The 24,868-nt window shown below is 33.6% G+C and overlaps 1 protein-coding gene across 1 annotated transcript in view; it reads right to left on the bottom strand.

The window, feature by feature from the left end:
* The window catches only part of LOC105626871, a 107,151-nt gene that overhangs the window by 20,316 nt on the left and 61,967 nt on the right, over positions 1–24,868 (bottom strand). Inside the window, exons 6-10 of the mRNA XM_012208162.1 lie at positions 9,762–10,064; positions 9,170–9,609; positions 8,672–9,051; positions 7,975–8,578; positions 7,083–7,853 (exon numbers count right to left, since the gene is read on the bottom strand). Coding sequence (XP_012063552.1) covers positions 7,083–7,853; positions 7,975–8,578; positions 8,672–9,051; positions 9,170–9,609; positions 9,762–10,064 — 2,498 coding nt within the window. The remainder of the gene's footprint in view (positions 1–7,082; positions 7,854–7,974; positions 8,579–8,671; positions 9,052–9,169; positions 9,610–9,761; positions 10,065–24,868) is intronic.

Below are 24,868 nucleotides of genomic sequence, written 5' to 3'. Positions count from 1 at the left end.
CGGAAGCAAAGTTGTACACCTAATAAGAAATAGTCGCAGGGGATTAAATCTGACGAATATGCTGGATGGGAAAGCAATTCGTAGCGGAATTCGTTGAATTTGGCCATCGGTGCCGGGCCATCGGTGTGAATCCGTGCATTGTCTTGATGGAAGAGCACTTTCTTTTTCGCCAAATAGAGATTTTTTTCTTTAAAATGTTATTGAAACGGTCCAATAAGGCTGCGTAGTAATCGCCATTGATTGTTTGCTTTGACGGAAGGTAATATTGATATGAATTATATCGCGTGCATCCCAAAAACTGTGGCCATCATCTTTCCGGCCGACTTTAGGTCTTCGCCTTCTTCGGAGCTGGTTCACTCGATGAAGTCTATTGTTTTGACTGTTCCTTCGTCTCGGGTATAAAGTAATGGATCCATGTTTTGTCCACAGTAATGAATCGACGCAAAAATTTATCTGGATTACGTTGAAATATCTTCAAACATTGTTTTGAAATCGTCATACAGTCGCGCTTATAATCCACAATGAGCAAACGCGATACCCATCTTGCCGATAGCTTTTTCATACCCAATTGTTCGTGCAAAATTGAAATCACTATGCTATGTGATATGTGACCTCAACAAGCTCGCGCAATCAGTTAAATCGTCAATCAGTCAAAATAAAATCGTGGACTTTATCGATGATTTCTGGCGTAGCAGTCTCAATTGGACGTCCCGAACGAGGTGCATCACATGTGGATGTACGACCACGTTTAAATTCATTCACCCATTGTATATAGTTGCAAACGCTGGTGCAGATGTACTATGAATATTATTCAACTCGGCTTTGATTTCTTTAGGCGTTAAACCTTTCATATGTATAGTTTGATTACTGCACGAAACTCATTTTTTTCCATTTTAAAAAATACAAAGGTTGTTTGCTTTAATCGTCTACAGAAATGAAATCACGCGATGAATTTCGTTCAAAATTTGACAGTAATCAGAGAGATGTTACTTGTCAAAAAGTAATGTGATATGACATGCGAGTGCTCTCTTTTTCTAAGAACAGATTTTCTAAGAACTTATTGACTTGCCTTCGTATAATTTATCTTTATTATATTAAGGTTGTGATTTAGTTTTGATGGTTTTGTAAGAGATGACATTAATGTCAATGTTGTCGAAGACATTCCAATCATAGCTATTGTTTCTTAATGCTTTACTATTACTCCATGATATTTAGTCATTTACTAACAATAGGCGCAGTCTATTGGTATAAATGGTTTAAATAGTATTTTAGTGTCCGTAGTCAAATCGTAAGGCTAGCTCGCGCGGAGGATGAGAAAAAATAAATGGTTAGACAAATGGTACAGTTCGATTCACTTTTTTATTCCTATGCCTTCGACAGACGTACAGGGGAACCGAGATAAAAAAAACGATCGCCAATTCACTCGCAAATGTCTTATCCAGACGATCTAAAAGACCTGAGTATCTAATTTCGTTTACTCAACTCTCAATATCGATCACTCGTGACTTTCCCGAATCTTCTCCTCACGCCAAAACATTGTTAAATCTCGTGTTGTAACATTGTTCTATTTCGCATTAACTGAGTGAGTGATATGAAGAAACGGTAAAAGAAATTGACAAATTTAAATGCCCCGTCTCGTGACAAGCAAAGCATGCACGTATGTTCGAAATCCGTGTATGTTCTCAAGGATTCGTCGCGTATTTAGCCGACGGGTTCGTGGCGACATAACCGTCAGTATAAACATCGTGTTTATATCATTTAAAAAATGGAGTTTCTAAACAGCATTTTCGACAAGCGTTGTTTCTATTTGTTAGAGGAAAGTCGCCTATTATGAGATAGGCTCTTAATATGAGATAGTGGCATTTCTGCTAAACTAATAAATTATCTATTGATTCCACTATGAATTTATTGCTCTTGGATTGAAAACTATTTAGAAAATTCAATATTAGATCATGCCTGTAGTCATTGTAAAACAAGATTTTAGAATTTGGATGTCTTCAAGTTTCATTGAAATGAGCATTTAAATCTTGTTTATTATTTAATAAATAAATATTTGGCAATAAATTTTTCATGTAATGATAGAGTCGTACTATAATATTATATATACTAATAGAATTATATATACTATTATATACTAATAGAAATAGTATATTATATATACTAATAGAAAAATACGAGATATGTTGAATTGTTTAATTATAGAAGTTAGATTTGATGATCGTAAAATCATAAGGAAATATCCACGATTGTAATATGCAGGATATTTCTAATATGAAATAATCCTCCTATGAAATAATGCTCCTATGTTATAGTGAAAATCATTGCTAAAGTATAAATGTTATTGTACAATAATAACAAAGACAATCGGAATAAACATAGTGCCTATATCTGCGATGCTTGATTCCAATTACCTGAAATTGATTCTGGGTATAATTTACCGCTTGCTTATATTTCGCGCACGCTGGCTGTGTTTGTATTTTAGAAATAAAGTTTTTTTAATTGCAATACTGATATACTTTGTATTTTGCTATCAATTTTTCAAGGCATCCCATATTAGGAGACAATTTTTTTTGATTTCATGATTTTCTCGTCTTTTTACATTTCTTTAATTTAAGAAAAAATGGAATTTGAATTAAATTTTATATAACATTATCTTAAAGCTTATTAAATTCCTTTCAAAATGACTTGTTATTTTATAAATAAAGCACTACTAATAGAATTGCCAGAGCACGCGCGATCCGCGCCGCCCCCTGAGTTGTGCGCTCGGTGCCGCACTTGACGCTGACCGAGCGCCCGCTCAGCGCGAGTCCCAACCGCCGCCGTGAGAGGGCTACGCGGTCTAGCAGCAACTCGCGCGCAAGAATAATCCACCACGCAGAAGTAGGATTCTGTGGGAGATCTTCAGCATCTTCACTTAGGGTAGAGCTCCGCAAAGGGCTTCTATGCTGATGACAGAACATTTTTTGGTGTGTAACCTCGCAAAGCGAACTCTTCTTTAAAGGGCCTTTGCAGCAAAGCGAGCTCGTCAAGAGACTTTGCATATACTCACGGAGTGAGCTCGAATCGGGCCTTCATGAAGCAGAGCGAGCCTCACTTAGGCCTCTGCGGCATCTTCTTCCTGGCAAGCTACAAGGCTACAAGGGCTACAAGTTGCCACGAAAACGTCGCCGGGACTATTCCGGTCCCCCTCGCACACCAGAGAAACCACCGATGGAGAAAGCGTTCGACTCGGGAGTAACTTTCTTCCTGTGGAGGCTGATACCTCTCGAACTCCCGTGAGAGAATTCCCCCGTCAAGGATCCACGATGGCCTCGGTTAACAGACGAGCACGAGCTCCTTATGGCTGCCGAGATCGTTACTACCGCGGAGGAATCTGAAAATTTGGCCACCGATAAGCCCTCAGCCAGCAACACCGATACCAAAGGACGCCAGGACGAAGAAAGAGGAAGCACGCACGCACGCACGCATGCACATACGCACGCACGCACGCACGCACACATCACACACGCGCCGCAAGGCGCCATAAAATCTCTCATAAGTACTGACGATACATAATGTAATAAAGAGAATATTATTTTTAATTTGTGGAACTTCCTTATTAAGCGACACCCATCCACAATGAACTCAGTAATTATACCTCATAATAGGAGCCTTTCCTCTAATAAAAAAAAAATGGCGGCTGAAGATTATAGAATTTTAATAGAATCTTATAATAATGTTGCTCTATCAATTAAGACATGTGGATATTGATTCAGATGACCAAAGTGGTGATTTCAATGTTAACGATAAAAATCGCTCGGGACAACAAAAAAAGCTGGAATATGCAGATTTGCAAGTATTATTGGACAACAATCCATTTCAGAACTTGCCAGAGAATTAAATGATCATATAATAGTTACTAAACATTTACATGATATTGCGAAAATTCACAAAGAAGGAAAATGGGTTCCACATCAATTATCGGAAAATGCTATTGCGCACCGATTGAATATTTGCATGTCATTGATCGCCAGATAAAAAAGAAGAAGTTTTTTTTGTATCGAATTGTTATTCTGGATGAAAAATGGAACTATTCTGATAATCCCAAACAAAAAAGATTATGAGTTGATCCAATCAGCAACATTCATTTTGAAACGTAACATTCACGATTCAAAGATATTGCTGCAGATTTGGTGGGATCAAGGAAGTGTTGTGTATTATAAACTGTTAAATCCGAAAAAAACAGTCATCACTGATCGTTGTAGACAACAATTATACAAATTGAAGCAAGCATTAGACTAAAAATGCGAATAAATTCCTCCAATTGCGAATAAATGATGCCAAGTGATCCTTATTCACGATAATGCTCGACTTCATGCATTATCAGTGAAATAAACGTTATTAGAATTGGAATGGGAAGTCTTACCGCATCTCGCATATTCTCTAGGCATTGTTCCATCTGATTTTCACTTATTTTGGTTGATACAACATGCTCTAGAAGATACATGCTTTCATAATTTCAAAGATATGCGAAAATTTGTTGAAAATTGGATCAAAGATCCAATTCCAAAGAAGAATCTTTTTATCGTTGCGGAATCAATCTTTTGCCAAGAATGGATATCTTTTCCATCTTTTGAAAAGATGAGAAAAAGTTATACAAAACGAAGGACAATATTTTGATTAAGATGTTAAAATATAAGGTTCATTATCTTGTTTAAATAAATTAGTTTTTTAGGAAAAAAAAACCTTCAAAACTAAATCACACTCCTAATAGGTATTATGAAATGTAAAATGATTGTAACGATACCGTATTAATTTTAGCACATTAAGCATAGTATTTAAGCATAATCAAAGAGCACCGAGCAAATCAAACATTGAAATTTAGCAATGTGATAGCTTATTTAACACTTTGATAGTCGGATTCACGTATACGTGAGTTCGCTGGGCAGCGATCATCGGGTGACTTCACATATAGTGAGTTCATTGATAAGGAGAGGCTATGCTTTGTTCTTCACCGATTTTAATCAAACTTGCAGCGACGTTAGAGGAGATACCTATCAAGTGAACACCTGTAAAGTCGTTTTCGCTAATAAGTCTTAGAAGCTGAGTAATAAGCATTCAAAAATATATCAAAAATCTGGAAACAGTCTAATATCTCGGATGTGCATTTTTGAGGAAAATGTCTTAAACAAAAGTGGTAAAATTTAATAAGATGTATTTACAGGTTTTATTAGTTTGACCTTAGGCAAGTTTGACAAAAATTGTGGAGTTTTAAATGATCTATTTAGCGATCTGATCAGTCTGACCTTGGGTGGCGTCACCCAAGGTTAGAGCAATATCACTTTGAATTTTTTATAGAACCTCCTATTTTTCATTGCACATTCATGTAGCACAAATCAAAGTCATTGGAGGTTGTTCCTCTTATTTTCATTTTTGCACCAAAAATTCATTTCTATGTAAAAATTCATTTCTATATAAAAATGAAAATAAAAAAAACAATCTCTTCAATGCCCTTGATTTTAACGAATGTTATTCAGGACATGATCTTGAATAATATTTAAGAGGTTTTAGCTGTCGGTCGAACACCTTGCGTAGTGCTAATGTCGGCGGTATTTTCAAGCCTTATAACTCGAAAAGTACTTCATGAACAAATATTTTATTATAATGTCTTGGAAAGTTCTCGAGGTGCTACAAGAATATACAATGAAAAATAGGATTCCATTAAAAAAATTCAGTAATATTGCTCTGACCTTGGTGACGTTACCTAAGATCAGATCACTAAATAGATCATTTAAAACTCTACAACTTTTGTCTAAAACGTTTTTTTTCCTTAAAATGCTCTATTTCTGAGATAAAAGGGGTGATCTGAAATACTCTGTATATACATTATTCTGATAGCCAACATGTTTTGCAATATCATGTAATTTAATGCAGAGCACAAATTTTCGACTAGTTGTGTATTTGCTGAAAACGTAATACATAATCATACCTATTCAACAATACGAAGGCAGATTTGAAACATTCAGATTCAAAGCAAACGGAGAGCAACTGTTATGTCATCGTTGTCAACAAAATGACTTTCATTCATGGAAAATTTTTGATTTATCATTCATTATTGACAGCAAATACATGGCAAGTTGATAGCAACAAATGTTGAATTCATGTGATGTTATGCCACATGTAAATGACTTATGCACTTTGTTCTAAATTTACTGAAAACTAATGTACTTTATTTTTGGCAACATGGCAGCAACAACACAAACAGGTAGCTATCAAGGTATAATTATATTAGTAAATGATATATATGTTATATTAGTAAATGATATATATGTTATATATCAAAAGCTATATTTATAAACTTAAAGAAAGTATCTCTAAAAATGTGTGAAAGTGACGACGAGGTGTATGCTGATAATCTTTCGAATGTTAACAATGAAGTATCAGGCAACAGTGATGAAGAATTAATATGTAACAGAGCTTACAAAAAATGCCGATGGCAGCCAATAGTTTTCGACATTATATGTCGATGGCAAGAGCAAACTTTTTTTTGAAAAGTGCGGCCGTCAAAGTATTAATATGTCCACTACATCGGTTTACATTAGAGGACCAAGTAAACATCTGTTTTTTATTATAATCGGGTTAAACTTGTGTTCTCTACAGGAAGGAAAAATATCATTTAAAAATATGTATATAGCGCTGTATATAGCGAGTCCAAGAATTTAATGTTTCTAAAATTAAAATTTTTGAAATATTGTATCTAGTACAAATTAATATTAATGTTGTCTGTTAAAGTTTCTTCTGGACAGGTTTAATAAATTATTAAACCCAAGATTTCAGTGTAAAAACTAAGAATAAAGAAAACTGAGATATATTGACTTATAACTTCTCGTAAATAGAATGTCATCTCACAGAAATAAAAAGTGAGAGTAAGTGCGCGGTTAAAAAACAGTGCAACCAACCAAACTAAAGTAAAACGTAAAGAGAGTACTACACGTAATTAAATGAACGCACCTTTTATGACACAAAAAAAAATATATTGGCTTGAGCGCCAACTTCAATAGTACGAGGAAGAGTGTTAAGTATTGCAAAATTAAAGGCTATACCTGAAGAATTCCTGGTAATGGTGCTGGCATCATCGTTGCCTCTTCCTTCTCTTCTAGATCCGACGGAGTGGCCATCGCCGCGACGCTCGCAGTCGGTTTGGACGGTTTGACATTGACTGAATGGCCTGGTTTTAAACAGACGCTCGAATTTGATGCAGGATACTCGTCGCTACTCAGTGAGTGTAGACTATCGGAATTCGTGTTGTTCACACTAAGCAGGCTCGTAGTATTTGTTATCGCCGTAGAGACACTTAATAATGAACCACTATAAATGATAGGTTTAATACTCAGTAACGGACTGGTATTAGCTGATGCCGATGTTATCGTAGCAGAACGATTTCGTGGGCTGTGTTTATACTTGGCAAAGATCAATGTGTCTTCGGACTTGGAAGGCGGTAATCTCATATTCTGCAGCGGTACCAGATGGTTCGTGCTGCTGGTGGTTGTCAGATTGTTACTACTTATCGGTGCGCACAAAGATTTTTGCGGCTCCAAAGTTGTCGACGTATTTGAGGTGTTGCTACCTTTGAGTACATACTGTCCACTGGGCAACTGTTGTTCACTTTTGCTGAATTCTGTCATAAGGAGATTAGAAGATGATTTCGACAGATTAGGACCTGGCCAGCTGCCACGGCCAGGACTCGATTTTACGAGTTTAGGATCTCTAGGTGGTAATTGCAATAAACTTCGTTTCAAGCTATTACTGTTATTTTTATTTCTATCCAAACTGAGTAGGTGCTTCATAGATATGCCCACAGTTTGCGTCGCGATCTGTGGGAAAGTATCGATAAATGAATCACAAATACGATATAAAATTAAAAAATGTTTAAATAAGTTTATAAGACAAATACAATAAAATACGTTATATAAAACATTACGTAATAATAATTACGTTTTGTTGGGAGGAGCCGCGATCTCTCGCGAAAGTTATAACATCAATTAGCCATCTGGCACCTTTCCATACAGTGTTTACTTGTGACTGAAGTTCTTGTAGTCTCGCTAGTTTGTCCTTCGCAACGCTCAATTCTAAGGAACTGAAGGCCTCTCTATGATTATGCTGAGCCTGTGCGGTGTCCAATTCCAAGATACAACTGAGTCTTGAGTAACGATTGATTACATCCTTCTGATACGTATTTAAGTGGACCATTTCGAAGACTTGAATAGGCAACGACAAGAGATCACTACGCTGTAGCAAGATTTCTCGCGTGCCAGGTACACAGCAGGCTGTTTCAGCAGGTGGTACGGCGATAAGGAATGAGACATCGTGAGTTAGGTCTATCACCTCGGCGTCATATAATCGATGCACCAGTAAATCCTCTGGACTGATCTCCATGTAACTGAATAGACGTCGCGCTGTTGCGGCAACCAGATCAACAAACAGTTTTTGTTGGTCCGTACCTTGCGCCTCGTTTGTCACATTCTCCTTTTCTTCAGATTCTACGGAAGTCTCAGACGTGCAAATGTGTGTTACTCTCTTCAGATAATCCCATTCCTCTCTTGACAGATAAAAACAAAAATATGATAATGTAGTAAATAATTCAGAAATGTGATATTTATGTTTTAATGAATTTCAGTGAACGTAAACTTACGCGGATACGTGTGAATTATCGCGAATCTTACAATGTGGCAATACGTTCGGAGATTTTGTTGGGACAACGACTTGTATGAGATCAACGCTGCTTTGCATTTTCAGATAACCGAGATATAAACCCTTAGATAGTTTAATACTGCTGACTTGGTGATACGCCATTTGTTCTTGTATGCTGGCCATCAAGATATCAGTGACGTTACTGTCTTCGTGCGTTATGACCTTCTTTATAACTTTACTGAGCGGTAACCATCTGCTGTTTAATACAGAAATCAATTTTGGCGACTTTATATAATTTATTGCCGAAAACACTAAGGTGCCTTGAATATCTCTAATGGGCTTATGGTATAATTGTCCAAGGTCTTGTATGCACAATGCAGCCTGCAAAGTGGATTAAAATATCATAGAATTTTTATCTGTACGTATTTTTATTGAGCAATACGAGTTCATGAAAAGTTAAGCTAAATAAGCGTTTTTAATAAATAATACACAACGTTACCTGCATTTGAGCAGCAGCTTGAAGCAACTTTAACCTAAAATGATTAGTTGAGCTGCTGTGACTCTTTTCCATATCCTGTCGAAGGAATTTAACATCATCCCATGTACAGGCAACTTTCATGAGCCAATGAAAATCATTGTAAATACAACTGGGATACGTTTCGTCGATCTCGATTACGGGTAAGAAATCCTCATTGGTAACAAGAACTTTGTCCTCGTGATAGAGCAGACACGCTAGAAACACTCCTCGTCTGAGATTCTTTTGGAATTTACTCGTTGCAGTGAAGAGTTGCTTTATCGTTGTTTTCTTCTTGTAATTTCGCCTCTGCACCACAGGCGTTTCTTGCGTATATTCTGGGCGCCTTATGTCGGTGAACAGATTGTTGAGCTGTTCCAGCCGTCCCGCGAATCTGGGCATCCTACCATCTATGTCTCTCCAACCTTCAAGTTATTACAAATGTTTGTATTATTGTAAAATCAAGAGTATTTAAACGTGTTATAGTAATAAACATTAACGCACATAATTATATCATTATACATATAACTGTACTGCAATAACGATACAACAACATTGATGCTATATGTATACTTACTGCTAGGTGTAATGTGTGATGGCGTCGAGTTCCTGAATCTGCTATAACCCTTCAAATTTCCTGCGGCTGCACGAAAATGATATTTTTGACCTTGAGTTAAATCTTCGATTTGATACTCCTTCTGCTTCATGTTCAAGACTTCCCTCTCACCGCAAATAACCGAAAAATCATCATGTAGACTCCATTGAACTTTAAATTTAGTACAGATCGGAGAATCGTGCTGGTCTGGTTCTTGAAACCTGACTGTTACTGATGTCGTCCCAGTGACATCAATCGCGATTAAAAAAAGTATATCGGGTGGGCCTGAAATAAATGTTTATATTTTAGTGTAAAAGAAGTTTATGTATGCGTTACAAATTTATCTTTTCAAAAAGATGCTAAATATATGCTTACATAATTTTGGTGGGCTAATACAATCCGAGAATTTATATTAAATGTTTTTATATTAAACATTAAATATTTATATGAAATATTAAATCTTTTATATCAAAGACAAAATAAATATTATAAATTCAAGGCAATAAGAATCTGCGCTGCAATTCGTATGCTGACTGTTATATACAATAATATATAAATGTAAAAGAAAGGTATAGTCAAATAATAAAATTAATAAAACATTGTCAATGACAAAGCGAACACAAGATATACGTTTCGGTTAACTTCTAGCCTTTTTTAGCGCTGTGAAAGAAACCTTTTTAATCATGATAGTCAAACATGACGATTCGCTAACTTCCATAACTATCGAGCAGAAAGGGTTCATCACAAAACCAACACACCAAAGAACAAAAATTCACAAGTTGGATGATCTAAAGCAAATATTTAATTCGTTAAAACTGGTCGGAATGAAACAAAAATCGCAACAACTATCCTGACAAACGTCGAGAATGAGGTCTCTTAAGATATTTCTTCGGTTACCATGCTAGAAAGTTAATTGTGTACAATTTATAAATATACCTCTCCGCGCGTATTCTCTGAAAAGAAAAACTTTTAAAGCGAGCATACACACATGCATATATGTAGCGTATTATGTGCACGAATACTAATCGGCACTAAAGACAATTGAAATGTAGCAACAGCATGTCTCGCCGGCGAGAGAGAGAGAGAGAGAGAGAGAGAGAGAGAGAGATTGATTAATTTTTTATTACTTTTCTCAGCTATTTCAATACAATAATATATATATCTCAAACCTAAGTTTAAACCTAAGTTTAAACCTTAGATATTACAAGGTCGTCCATTTAAATCGATCATCCGAAATATGTTCAAAAACATATTATACGATATATTTTTGAACGATATGAGTGGGGATAAAGTAGGAGAGGACAGAATAATGAGACAAATTAGTTAGTATAAAGAAAATATATCGTTTTCATATTGCTCTAAAAAAATTGTATGCAAAATGGATAATTTTTTTAATAAGCAACTATTTTCTTTTCGCCAACTGATTCATCTCATTATTTTCTTCATAAAAGTATTAAGGTACAATTATCAAAAAGTTAATAGTTTACGAGTTATTTAACATTTTATGTCAATATGTGAATAAAATATAAAATATCTCATCAATCATTAGTTTTTTGATATTACCACCTTAATACTTTTATAGAAGCAGAATAATTAGAGGAATCATATTGTGTAAAAAAAAATCCATTTAAAAAAATGGATCTTCATATCTTTTTGACACTTCCATCTAAAAAAAAACCAACATGACCAAAATAATCTCTCTCGAATCTCTTCTACTTTCATTTGAAACATTTTTTTATATCATCAAAAATAAGCTAGATATTTCAGATGATCGATTTAAATGGACCACTCTGTATATTTTTTACTGCTCTTTTAAATAGCTTTAGCCTTTCATAATACAATAATCTTAAACCTAACTAATATTAAATATTATATATTCTTTTATTGCTCTTTTAAATAGTTCTAGCCTTTCATAGTGTTTTAGTCTCGTATGGTAAGACGTTGTACATTTTCTCTTCTTCATAGAATATACTCTTTTGTGTACTTTTCGCCCTTACGAAAAAAAAACCCTCAATTTATTGTGTTAACACTCAAATTTAGGTGTTTAGCATCAAAATTGAATGTTGACGTCAACATTGAGTGTCACTTAAGCGTTGAGCATCAATGTTGGGCATCAGTTGAGAGCGACCATAAATATTCGGTGAATAGTTCGGTATATATATACGCTATACTATACATCGAATTTGATGGTAACACCAATCGCGGTTTACTCAATAGATGAGTGTAAATCTTAAACGGCTTAATAACTTTTGAGTGTCATTTTCAAAATTGAATGTAAATGTTACTTGAATGTTAATCTTTATGATTGAAAATTAACACTGAAATATTGAATATAGATGCGCCACCAAATTTATTTATGAAGAAATATTGGGTTGTTCAAAAAGTTATTGCGATTTTCCAATAGATGGCGTTGTCCACGTTTATTTGTGAGCATGACATGAATGTCAAATGCGCGTTTTGTTGTTGACACTCAACCTAAAAATCAAAAAAAAAGTTGACGCAAGTCAACGATCGAGTTTTGTGTTTGCAATTATGGTTCGAACATGGAGAATTTTGAAGAGCATATTCGCCATGTTCTGTTTTATTACTTCAAAAAAGGGAAGAAAGCAACTGAAGCAAAGAAAAAGTTGCGTCGAGTTTATGACAGAAATGTCGTCAAAAAATACCAGTGCCAGAACTGGTTCGCCCGATTCCGTGATGATGATTTTTCAGTCAAAGACGCTCATCGCTCCGGTAGACCTTCCAAGATTGACGACGATGAAATGAAAGCATTGTAAGCATTCAACGATTCGGAAGCTTGCTCTAAAAGCGATGCCCGTTGGAAGTGTTCATGACCATTTGAAATCGCTAGGCTTCGTAAAGAAGCTCGATGTTTGGGTACCGCATGAGTTGAAAGAAATTCATCTGACGAATCGCATGAGCGTCTGCGATCAACTCATCAAACGCGAAGAAAACGATCCATTCTTGAAGTGTATGATCACGGGCAACGAAAAATGGATGTTTATAACAATATCAGCCGAAAAAGTAATTGGAGTAGGCGAGGTGAAGCACCGGAAAGGCAAGCAAAGGCAGAGTTCCATCAAAAGAAGGTAATGCTGTCAATATAGTAGGATTAGAAGGGACCAGTCTTCTATGAGCTACTTTCAAAGAACAAAACGATTAATTCCGATATCTACTGTGAGCAGCTGCAGAAATTAAGTGATGCCATCGCACAGAAACGTCCCGAGCTAATCAATCGTAAGGATGTGGTGTTTCACCACGGCAATGCGAACTACACACAAGTTTGATCACTCGGCAAAAATTGTTGCAACATTGGGATGTGTTACCACATCCACCATATAGCCCAGACCTTGCACCATCAGACTTCCATCTCTTTCGCTCCTTGCAAAACTCCTTGAATGGTAAAACGTTTGCCTCAAACAGACACCTAGACAACACACCTAGACAAATTTCTCGCAGAGAAAGATGGGAAATTTTATGAATGTGGTATTATGAAGTTGCCCGGGAGATGGCAGAAAGTCATCGAACAAAATGACCAATATATCATTGATTAATGTTCATTACATATATTAAATAAACACACCTGAAAATCAAATGAAAAAAACGCAATGACTTTTAAACAACCCAATATATTTTAATATTATACGTATGAAACATCTTTTTGACTTTACTAGACTGAACTTTATCTAGACTGTTCGGAAATTATCTAAGTATCCCTATCGTTTTATTCTTGTTGTCCAATGCGAAACAAGGATAATATAAAATACAGGGGCATCTAGATCATGTTCCAAACGCAGTCTAGATAAAGTTTGTCAAAAAGATGTTTCACGCAGTCCTAAAGTTGAAGCCCTATTGAGATATATCACAGTTATATATTAACATTCAGTATTCTTGGATCATTGAAGTAGCAGTTCCCATACGATTGCAGTGGTCAAGCACCATTGGGATACGATATTAGATGAATGATTGCTTAGAAAAATAAGGAAATTAATTCCCAAATAAGAGAGAGAGAGAGCTTTTTTTTTAATTATAATTTTGTCGTGTGTATTTCGGAAAATGTTGCAAATAATAATAATTATTTTAGGAATAAAACAGATTTAATTAATATTATATAATAAAATCATTTATATTGATGGTTTTCTTTGGGCGTTAACCTTTAATTGGATGTAATCTTCATTTGACGATTACCGAAATTACAAATTCAAATTTGAGAATTCTTTTTGAGTGTTTAAAATTGAGGGTATTTTTTCGTAAGGGCGGAATTTTATTATAATATTCCTGGTCTGCCGTGTTTGTCTTTCATTCTTAATTCCTACAATGTCTAACTTATTTCTTAATTGCTCCGGCATCATGTCATTTAAGATTTTAAAAATAAAAGTATACATATTATAATAAAGTCTCTGTTTTATGGACTAACTACAGCGCGTGCGCGCGCGCGCTCGAGAGAGAGAGAGAGAGAGAGAGAGAGAAGAAAAATTTCATTAAATTACAAATTTAAACTACTCTAATTCAGAAACGGTATCGCTCTAAGTCTCTCCATTTTTTTAATAACGTTCCTACAGGATTTCTACATTACACATTTATTTTTTTTAAAAAACCTTTAGAAAATTTTCGCCGTATTAAAACGTTACTTTGGCAAGGCTTGATATAGGAACTTATATGTTAAAAGCTGAAACTTTAAAGGTGAATATCTCCATTTCAGCATCGCTCGGGTCTTTTAATCATATATAGATAAAATTATTGTAAACATAATATCCAAATTTAAAAAAAAAACTCGGAAAAATACTTTAAAAAATACATTTAAATGATATAATATAAATTCTCTGAGGAAACGAAACAAGATCTCTTTACTAAACTGGACAGGATCAGAGGCTCTGAGTTTGAAATGTGAATTAATGATAAAAATCTTTAATATAATTTGGAACCGGAAAATACAACGTCAAAAATATAAATAATATTATGACTCCAAATAAGAGTAGTACGCTTGGTTAAGCAATTCCGTGTCTGTGTTCAAATTGACATTTTTTTTTCGTTTGATAATTATTATTTCCGAAATTAAACGCTTCTTATAATTTTTCTCTACATCCAAAATTGCAACTTTGTCTCACTTAAATTCATGTTATAATCGGCGATTCGTTACGACACAGTGATAATACCTCCTCCTCCTTTTTATGTGATTCTTATGTTCAAGAAGTTCTGGTATTTAACTGTCTGCCAATTCAAATATAAGTAGCGTCGCAATTATTATTACAAAATATTTTATAAATTAAAAAAAAAGTGGTAAGAGCATTTTTCTGTGTTTTGATAAAACAAGACAATTTATCAAAAAAAGATAATTTCGAAACAATATCGTTAATTATATGTCTAAATTTTTCTGAAACTTTATGAATGGAATCGTGAACCATAACATTTTTCTTTTTTCAATTTTTTCTGTGAAATTATTCGTCTGAACAATTAGTTTTTTTGTTAACAAGTTGTTTTATAGTATTGAATACAAGGCATAATGGGTTTATACAGTAAAATTTTAATTGCATATTCAAGATTCTTTTTATGAAATTCTGAATGTGAGAGTAAAAAGAACATGTCAAAAAGACCAATAATCGTGCCTCTTTTTTTGTGAGAGGAAATGCTGAGAATTAAAATTAAGATTTCTACCTGAGAATGTATATATATTTGTAGTATATATTAAACTTAATATAACCATAGTCTGTAATCGTTACATTTAAAAAATTGATCTTTTGACCGTCAATTCCATTGTAAATTAAATTTTAGAATTAATTAAATGGAAAGAAAACATAATCGCTTATTTAAAAAATTATTCATTTCGTATACATTTTTTTAAAGTAACTGTGGTTTTTTTTATACCAATTGATTTATCTCCTTATTCTGTTCATAAATATTAATGTACGTATCAAAATGTTAATAGTTTACGAGTTATTGTATTTAATATTTTATGTTAATATATGTTAAAGTATATATCTCTTTTATGTTAAAGTATATAAAGTAAAATATCTCAACTATTGATTTTTTGATATCACTACATTAATACTTTTATATGCAGAATAATTAGAGGAATCATATTATGTAAAACAAAATCATACAATTCGATTTAAAAAAGTGTACGTAACCTTCATATCTTTTTACGCCTTCATCTAGAAAAAAACATGATCAAAATATGTTCCCCTTGAATCTTTCTATTTAAATCCTTCTATGTTTTATTTAAAACATTTTTTTATATCATCAAAAATAAGCGCGATACTTCAGATCGATTTAAGTGGACCACTCTTACACAGATAATTCAGAACAACCAGGTGTTCCTGAAGAGACATATTCCTGATCGAATTCTAAGAGGATTTTTCTTTTAGAAAAATTTTATTCGAATCTTAATTTCGAATCTTAGTTTTCAAATTACAAGAAGAAATAGCATATCAGTCGCGTATAGGAAACGAGCAGGAGTGACGTTCACTTAGATTAGACGCGGGCGCTTTACTGATCAGGGTGCATATTAATCTGACGCATTTATACGTTTATAAAAATATGTTCTTTCTTATCTTTCCTCTCTTTGTCTTTCACATACATTAAATATACTAATTTCGTTAAGTTATGAATTAAAATGATGAAATTAAAATGAATATTGAATTGAATCCTTTGAATATCGGATTGCTTTTTAATTATATTGATAAAATTATTAGAGAAATGTCGTAAGAGAACAAAATTAGATAATAATTACGTGCAATAAGTATTATAAAATTATTATTGACATACAAATTATACAATATTTTAGTATGTCGAATTCTAAGAGCGCTTCTTACAATTCGACCTACTGAAAACTTGTTAATGTTAAGTTTGGAGTTTCTTTCATTTTTTTAGTTTTTTTTTCGAGTCATCACATGGTAATGTAGATCGCTTTTTCCATGGCGACCATTATGAGGCGCGCGCATACACTCTCAGTTCTGTTGCGATGATCTTTTTTTACTGTGCTATGTGTTGCTCTCGCTTATCGGCCGGTACACGCCTTTTTTTTACGACTCGATATACATTATTGCGATATCATTTTGAGTAGACTACTGTTTTGTAAGGTTAGAAATAAATGAATTTTGTTGTAAATCAACATAAAGTTTATTTTCTTTTGGGTGCCTAACAATCGCAGTTGTGAACTGTAAACTTCAACAGATTATGGGCCTAAGACACCTTATCAACACATTAATAAAATAAAATATACACAAAATAAATTGGGTGATTCAATCGACTTAAGAAGCATATCCAAATTTGATGGAACGAACTTCCAGTCTTGGAAGTTCCAATTAAAGCCGATCTTCATCGCGAATGGATTAATAGAAATAATTAATGACACGAACACTCAAACGGAAACTAACATGCGTGAAACAAGAACAAAAGCCATGGTAATCATTTCTTCGATCATGGAATCATCTTGAATACCTATTAACTTGTGAGACGGCAATCGATGATATGGAATCGACTAAGTGCGATTCATGAACAAAAAATGAATCAAATAAATTGCTATTAATGATGAAATTCCAATGACTACAAGATTGAATGACAATATTGTACAACACATTTTGAAGATCGAAAAATATGACACATCAGCTTAAGGATCTCGGAGAATGTTTCAGACATTACCATAATGGCAAAGATACTTGGCAGTTTGCCCTTCAAATTCAGTGCAGTTACAGCTTGGGACAGCGTCGATCCAAACAGCCAAACGATTCAGATTTTCACACAACGTCTTATCAAGGAAGAACGAAGGATTGCGACAGATAAAGCAAGCAATATATTCGCGGCCATGAGCGTAAAGTCAAGTCAGGAGAAACAAAAGACAACGGAGGAGAGGACAGCCCCTCCTATCCCAAAAAAAAAACATAACATGTTTTTACTGTCAGAAACGTAGACACATTGCAAGAGAATGTCGCAAGAAAATGAGGGAGACATATTATTGAGAAAAGGTAAGGTCTTCACCAAAGAAAGACGATGACACCTCGAGCGAAAGTGCGTTCATTGGAGAAATGTACGTGGAAGAATTTTTGAATTTTACGACCGAGGAGGCTTCTTGATAGTGGTGGCAACCTCATCAGGTAAACTCATACAACTACTCAATCTGGAGACATGGAAAATAATAATATCTAGAGATGTGATAATACATCAACGATTCAATACCATTGGAAAATAAGGATGCAAAAATTCCAATTGGCCAAAGTTCATCAATTCAAGAGAGATACGATGAAGAAGATGATAAGGGTCGACTCCAAGTAGAGAACATATTCTAACTACGAAACTAAGGAAAGAGCTTTTTCGACAAACACCGATCGAGTACTAGTCAGAGACAGAGACAAGATTAAGCTACCGCAACGGTACGAAACAAACATGGTAGAACTCGAGGAGCCAATGATTTACAAGGAGACAACATCTAGGCCAGAAGCTGCTCATTGGAAGACTGCCATTGAAGAGAAGCTGCGGACACATGAAATTGGATGGACACACGAACAATAAAACCTGGATTCTCCAAGAATTTTATCCAAGGATAAAAGAACAATAAAGTCCAAATGGGAATCTTCAATGGGAATCTTCAAAATAAAGCGATCTGTCATTAGAATCCGTCAATACAAAGTCTGGTTATGTGCAAAAGGATTTTCGCAAAGGTATGGAATTGATTATCATGAGATATTTGCTCCAGTAGCAAGATGATTCCATACGCTCATTGTTGACCATAGCAGCGATAAAGGATTTCGAAATTACACAATTTGATATAAAGACTGCATTCCTTAATGGAATATATTCGAAGAGATATACATGATAGTATCAGAGGGACTTCTCAGATGGTAAAGTATGCAAACTTCAGAAATTCCTATACAGCCTCAAATGCATCGAGAGTTTGGAATCACGAATTTGATTTATTTCTCAAGTGGTTCAATTTTGAACCAAATAGAGCAGACTCTTGCGTGTACATTGATAGATAGAGTCTATCTTATTATTTACATAAATGACGGTTTGATTTTAATATCATCAAAAATGGTTGCTGATGAAGTATTAAAAGAAAGTATTGAAAGACTAAGATCAAACTTCGATATCACCTACTTGTTTTATAGAAACCAACAAAATGTCTGAAACAAAATCATTTCATACATCAATCATCTTACATCAAACATATTGTAGAACGCTTCAATATGTTAGATGCGAACAAGAGAAATCCCAGCAGATTTAAGAACATGCTTAGCCACTTCAGGAGAAAGAGACGCGAATATTGATAACATAATCCTACAGACAAGCAATCGGTAGCCTAATGTTCCTTGCAAATGTAACGCGCTCTGATATTGCATTTATAGTCAATTATCTAAGTCGATTTATTTGTAGTTACGACAGCCAACACTGGCACGCGATAAAGAGTGTACTCAAGTATTTGAAAGGTACCATAAACGTGGACATACTATATACTGACGGGTCTGATGAAACCGTGGAATTGGAACTATTCAGATGCGGATTATACAGGCGATCTCGATACCAGTCGTTCCACAAGCGGTTATGTATTTATTCTGATAAATGCGGCAGTGATTTGGTTCTCTTAAGCAAAGATCCGTAGCACTTAGTACAACGGAGGTAGAATACATTGCTGCATCTGAATCGGTTAAAGAGGGGCTCTAGTTCAAACAATTGTTATGTAACATCGAATATCAATCAAGTGACTCAATCATCATTAATATAGATAATATAGATAATAAAGATTAAGCTAATAAAGAATCATGAAGTTGAACTTTTCATAAGAAAAGTAAACACATTGATATTCGATATCATTTTGTGAAAGATATGAGCAAAGATATTAATGTTGAATACGTGCTTAGCAAACAAGTCGCGGATATATTAAAAAAATTACTTAGTAGAGACTTATTTTAATTAACTTGCGAACGAAATTATGTATAGAGACTACGGAAGCTCTCAAAAGGAGGGAGTGTTAAGTTTGGAATTTCTTTCATTCTTTTAATTTTTTTTTTCGAATCATCACATGATAACGTAAATCGTTTCTTCCATGGCGGCCACTATGAGACGCGCGCATACACTCTCAGTTTTGTTGCGATCTCTTCTTTTTTATACTGTACGTTGCTCTCGCTTGTCCGTCGGTACATGCCCTTTTTTATGATATATATTATTGCAATATCAGTTTGACTAGATACTGTTTTGTGAAATTAGAAATAAATGAGTTTTGTTGTGAGTCAATATAAAGACGTCTATTAAATGCCCAACAATCGCAGTTGTGAACTACAAACTTCAATAGTAGAAACAACACTTGAGATTGGAAAGGAGAGACTTTCACGAGCTCTTGTTAAGCAATTGTCCAAAATTATAAATACGAATCTATTGTTCATCGACTTAACTTACGATTTACTGCCCCCCTTTTTCGATTTTTCTTATGACGAAATTATTTATCATTTTCACGAAGAAGCCTGTCTTTACTGGGAACGCACGTCTACAGATATTTGCGAATCGTACCTCTTTCATAAACTGTGTCCTTTGGCATCCGAATCGGCGTGTGCTATCGTCAATTTTGATATAGTGCAGTTAATTCAAATCTGAACATTTATTTTATTGTTAATCCTCTCTCCTGATGCGAGTAAGGCCTGCTTCAGCAAGCATTAGCTTCGATAGTTGGTCAGTTTCAATCATTAATCGATTATGCGAAGTCCAAATGTGTCAATAGGCATTATAATATTTGTAGCACGCAATTGTCTTGTTTTCATATTTACAAAAATTTCACTAACAATTTTATCTGCGCTATTGCGTTCATAGCATTTATTACATACTTATGAGAAATTTTATGAGAAACTCGATCGCGCTTTTTATAATAATATTCAAAGAGTTATTAATATGTAAAACAAAAACGTAAGCCAAATACACTTTAAAAGCATATTATTATCTTAAGTATGAAATTGTTATTATCTTGTAGATGTTTCCATTTTGCTCTAGCTTCTTAAAACAGTCGGAGACATAAGTTTATATGTATTAGTGCTCGCTACAATTGTTTATTGAAATTCACTTCCATCATTCAAATATTAAATGTCTTTTAAGTATATAGATATTAAGTCACACGACTTTCTATGAGATTCTTCTTTCATAAATTGAGTCATGTTTCAATATATTGATACAATTCGATTACTCACTTAATTACACAAGAATTTATTAATCAATTTATCAGTCAATCACTAACAATCATAAATAATTGATTATTCAGCGATTAAAAATCGCTGAAATATTAAATAATCAATCGTTAGTAATTAACTGATAAATCGTTTTATCAAGTGAGTGTAATCGAAAAGTGTCAATATGTTGAAACATAACACACTTTATAAAAGAATCTCATCGTGAGTGATGAATCTCATATGTGACTTAATCTACGTGTGACTTTATCTACGTATTTAAGAGGATCCTAAAGTGAAGCTCGAACTTCGATGTCACCAGAGAGGTCGCTGTTTTTCAAGCGCATATGTCTTTATATACTACCACATCAATATCTCACGCAGCCTATGATCACATGTTCGTATCAATTTTTGTAAAAAATTCGTGATAAAGTGTCTAAGTCTAATTCTAACAAGTCGACGTTATTTGTTTGTACAAACTACGTGTTTGTGGATTTCTTTCTAAGTATAGGTTAAAACTTTCGTATCAAGCAAATGTTGTCATGGCTTGATAATTTGAAATGCCAAATGTTACACTAAAAAATGATAAAAAAAATAATTTCAAAATTTTTAATTGGCAAACTCCACCTCACTAACACTATTAATGAGTATACTTTAATCTTGAAAAAGGATTTTCGAATCTACGAAAAAGAAAAAAGTATTTGTTATACAAATATTATATATGATTTAGTCGGTAATGCAGACGGCTTTAGGATCCCTTTAAAAGATATTTAATATTTGAGTGATGAAAGTGAATTATAGTAAACAATTGTGTCGACCACTATACAGTGCATCCAAACATAATCTATTGACTGTTTCAAGGAGTTAGAACAAAATGGAATTATTGAACAAGGAAATAATAATTTTACAATTAACATAATAATAAGCTTTTAAAATATATTTGATTTGTTTCAAACATTCAAACTTTTTCAGTGCTTAGAAGCGCGATCGCGTTTCTAATAAGACTCCTCAAAGACTCCTAAATATGTAATAAATGCTACGAGCGCGATAGTGCAGATAAAATTGTTAGAGAAATTTTTGTAAAAATGAGAAATTAGACAATAATTGCCACAAGTATTATAACACCTATCAGTATACAATTAAGTCTAACAAGTATTTCAGTACGTCGAATTGTAAAAAAACGCTCTTAGAATTCGACGTACTGAAATAATTGTATGATTATTTGTATATCAATAATAGTTTTATAATGTTTATCCCACGTAATTATTGTCCAATTTTGTTCTTTTACATTTCTCTAACAATTTTATAAACGTAATTAAAAAGCAGTCCGATTCTCAAAGGATCCAATCTTCATTTTAATTTCTAATTGGTAAATGTTGACAATAACGAAAGCAGCTTTGATGCTCTTGACCTTGATATATGTTGTCAAGGTCATGATCCTAAATAACTTCCGACAAATTTTATTTGGCGACTCACTCTTCGTTAAAAGGTTATTAACGAAAAAAGTTTGAAAAAAATAACGATTTATTCCTGCTTTATACAATATTAAAAACTGTTCTATACCTTGTTTACGTAATAATTTTCTACGCAAAACAATCCCATTCTTCCACACGTAGCGACTCTTACCCGTGTGAAAGTCATGTGTCCCCAAGCAGGGAGGAGATGGGGTGGGAATTGTTTTATATAGAAAGTCATTACGTAAACAAGGAAAGATATAGAACAATCCATGTGATCAGTGTACGCTCAGTGCATAAAGCACCCACGTCTTTAACCGTGAGCGCTTCTCTTTTTTGTCCGGCTCCTATACGCGATCCGTGATATACTAACCATTTCTTCTTGTAATTTGAAAACTAAGCTTCGGACAATTTTCGTAAGGAAAATGTCTTAAAATTCAGTTAAGAATACGTCTCTTTAGAGACATATGGATTGTTCTGAATCATTCTGTATAATGTCTCTCCTATAATAAAATTTATCTTAAATCTATCCTCCCAAACTCGTACTCTTGACCCGCATTCACATAATATTTCTGTTCATCCTTCTTCATTTTTGAATTATCAATTATTGCCATCAATATTATCAATTAGAAAAGAATTGTTTATTAATTTATCATTCATTACAATATCAATAGATTTAATGCCTTTTACAGTTGGCGCATAATTTCTCATTTCTGTCCTCTAACAACAACAAAAAAAAAACTTAAAATTATGGAATTTATTAAAAATATTGAATTTGATATAATGGACTTCCTGGAAAGGTTTACAATAAAATCATTAATCTTAGAAATAAAATCACATATTTGCTTAATAATTTTATGTCTGGTCCTCTTCGGAAAGATTTTATATTTTACTTATTTTTTAAATTACGGAATGCTGACACAGCATTTTTTAAAGACTAACAAAAACATCATTTTAATAAAAGCTGACAAAGGAAATGTTACGGTAGCCTTTGACAAAGACAATATATATTCAAATATATATACAAAGACAATATATATATAAATGAACATCATGTTAAAAGACATCTTACACTGTGATCAAGAAATCACCATTGAGAATGATGATTAACAACTTTAAATATTTTTTTACAAAATAGAAAAATTCTAAATTTCGGATACAATGTATAAGATTCTGAATTACAGTGACAGCACAATGCCTAGGGTATACGGTCTCCCTAAGATTCACATTTCCTTCTAAGAATCATTATGTTGATTAATAGCTCTTTTTTTCTTTAGCTACCTTCTTACAAAACATAATTATCAATAGCATTCCAATAGAACATAGCCATATTGAAAACAGCTTTTATCTGGTTAAGAAATTCAATGGCAAACGATTTGACAGTGATATGATTTTGATTTCATTGAATGTGAATTCTTTATTCACAAATGTGCCTATGGAATTAGTCATAAAAAGCATTTTGCATGGGATCTCATCTCATATAATCATGAGAATCCGATGATGAATTCCTGGATGTAATTCGGCTTGTACTTAACTCCATTTACTTTATGTTTGACGATAGGTTTTATAAACAAAATTTTGATACGTCCAGAGGTTCACCTTTGTTACCTGTAATTGCTAATTTAATTATGTAAGACATTGAGATGGAAGAGATAAGTACTTTTGATTTTGATGTCCCATTTCTTTTACTGTTGCCGTTGATTTAGTTATGGCTACACTTCGAAACCGAGGAAATGTTGACTAAATTTAATTCGCTTCATCCTAAAATTCAAGTTACAATGAAAATTAGTGGTCAAGAAACAAACAAAGGATTTCAGGTAGATATCTTAATTGTAATTCTCAGCATCCCCTCTCACAAAAAAGAGGCATGATTATTGGACTTGTTGACAGATTCTTTTTACTCTCGTATCCAGAATTTCATCTTGAACATGAATGAATCTTAAACATGTAAAATTTATTGGATAATAATTACCCATTACGCGTTGTATTCAATACTATTTTTAATAGGATAAAACAACTTATTAATGAAAAATCAATTGTTCAAACGAATAATTCCATAGAAAAAAATGAAAAAAGAATAATGTGCATCACGATTCCGTTCATAGAGTCGGATTCAGAAAAATTTAGACATATAGTTAACGATGTTGTCTTGAAATTGTCTTTTTTCAATCTGATAAATTGTCTTGTTTCATCAAAGTGCAGAAAGATATTTTTCTCACATATTCTCATAAAAATTTAGTTTATAAAATGTCTTGTAATAATTGCATTGCTACTTATGTTGAACAAACTAGACAGTTAAAGACCAAAATTTCTGTGAACATAAGAATTACATAAAAAGAAATACTATCACTAAGTGACGAATTATCGGTAACAATTTGGACATAAATTTAAGTGAGAAGAAAGTGATTTTTAGATCTAGAAAAAAATTATAAGCAGAGAGAGAGAGAGAGAGAAAGAGAGAGAGAGAGAGAGAGAGAGAGAGAGAGAGAGT

This window comes from Atta cephalotes (assembly GCF_000143395.1).
Source record: "Atta cephalotes unplaced genomic scaffold scaffold00007, whole genome shotgun sequence".
In the NCBI taxonomy this organism is placed as follows: Eukaryota; Metazoa; Arthropoda; class Insecta; order Hymenoptera; family Formicidae; genus Atta; species Atta cephalotes.
This window is presented reverse-complemented; position numbering and strand designations above follow the sequence as displayed.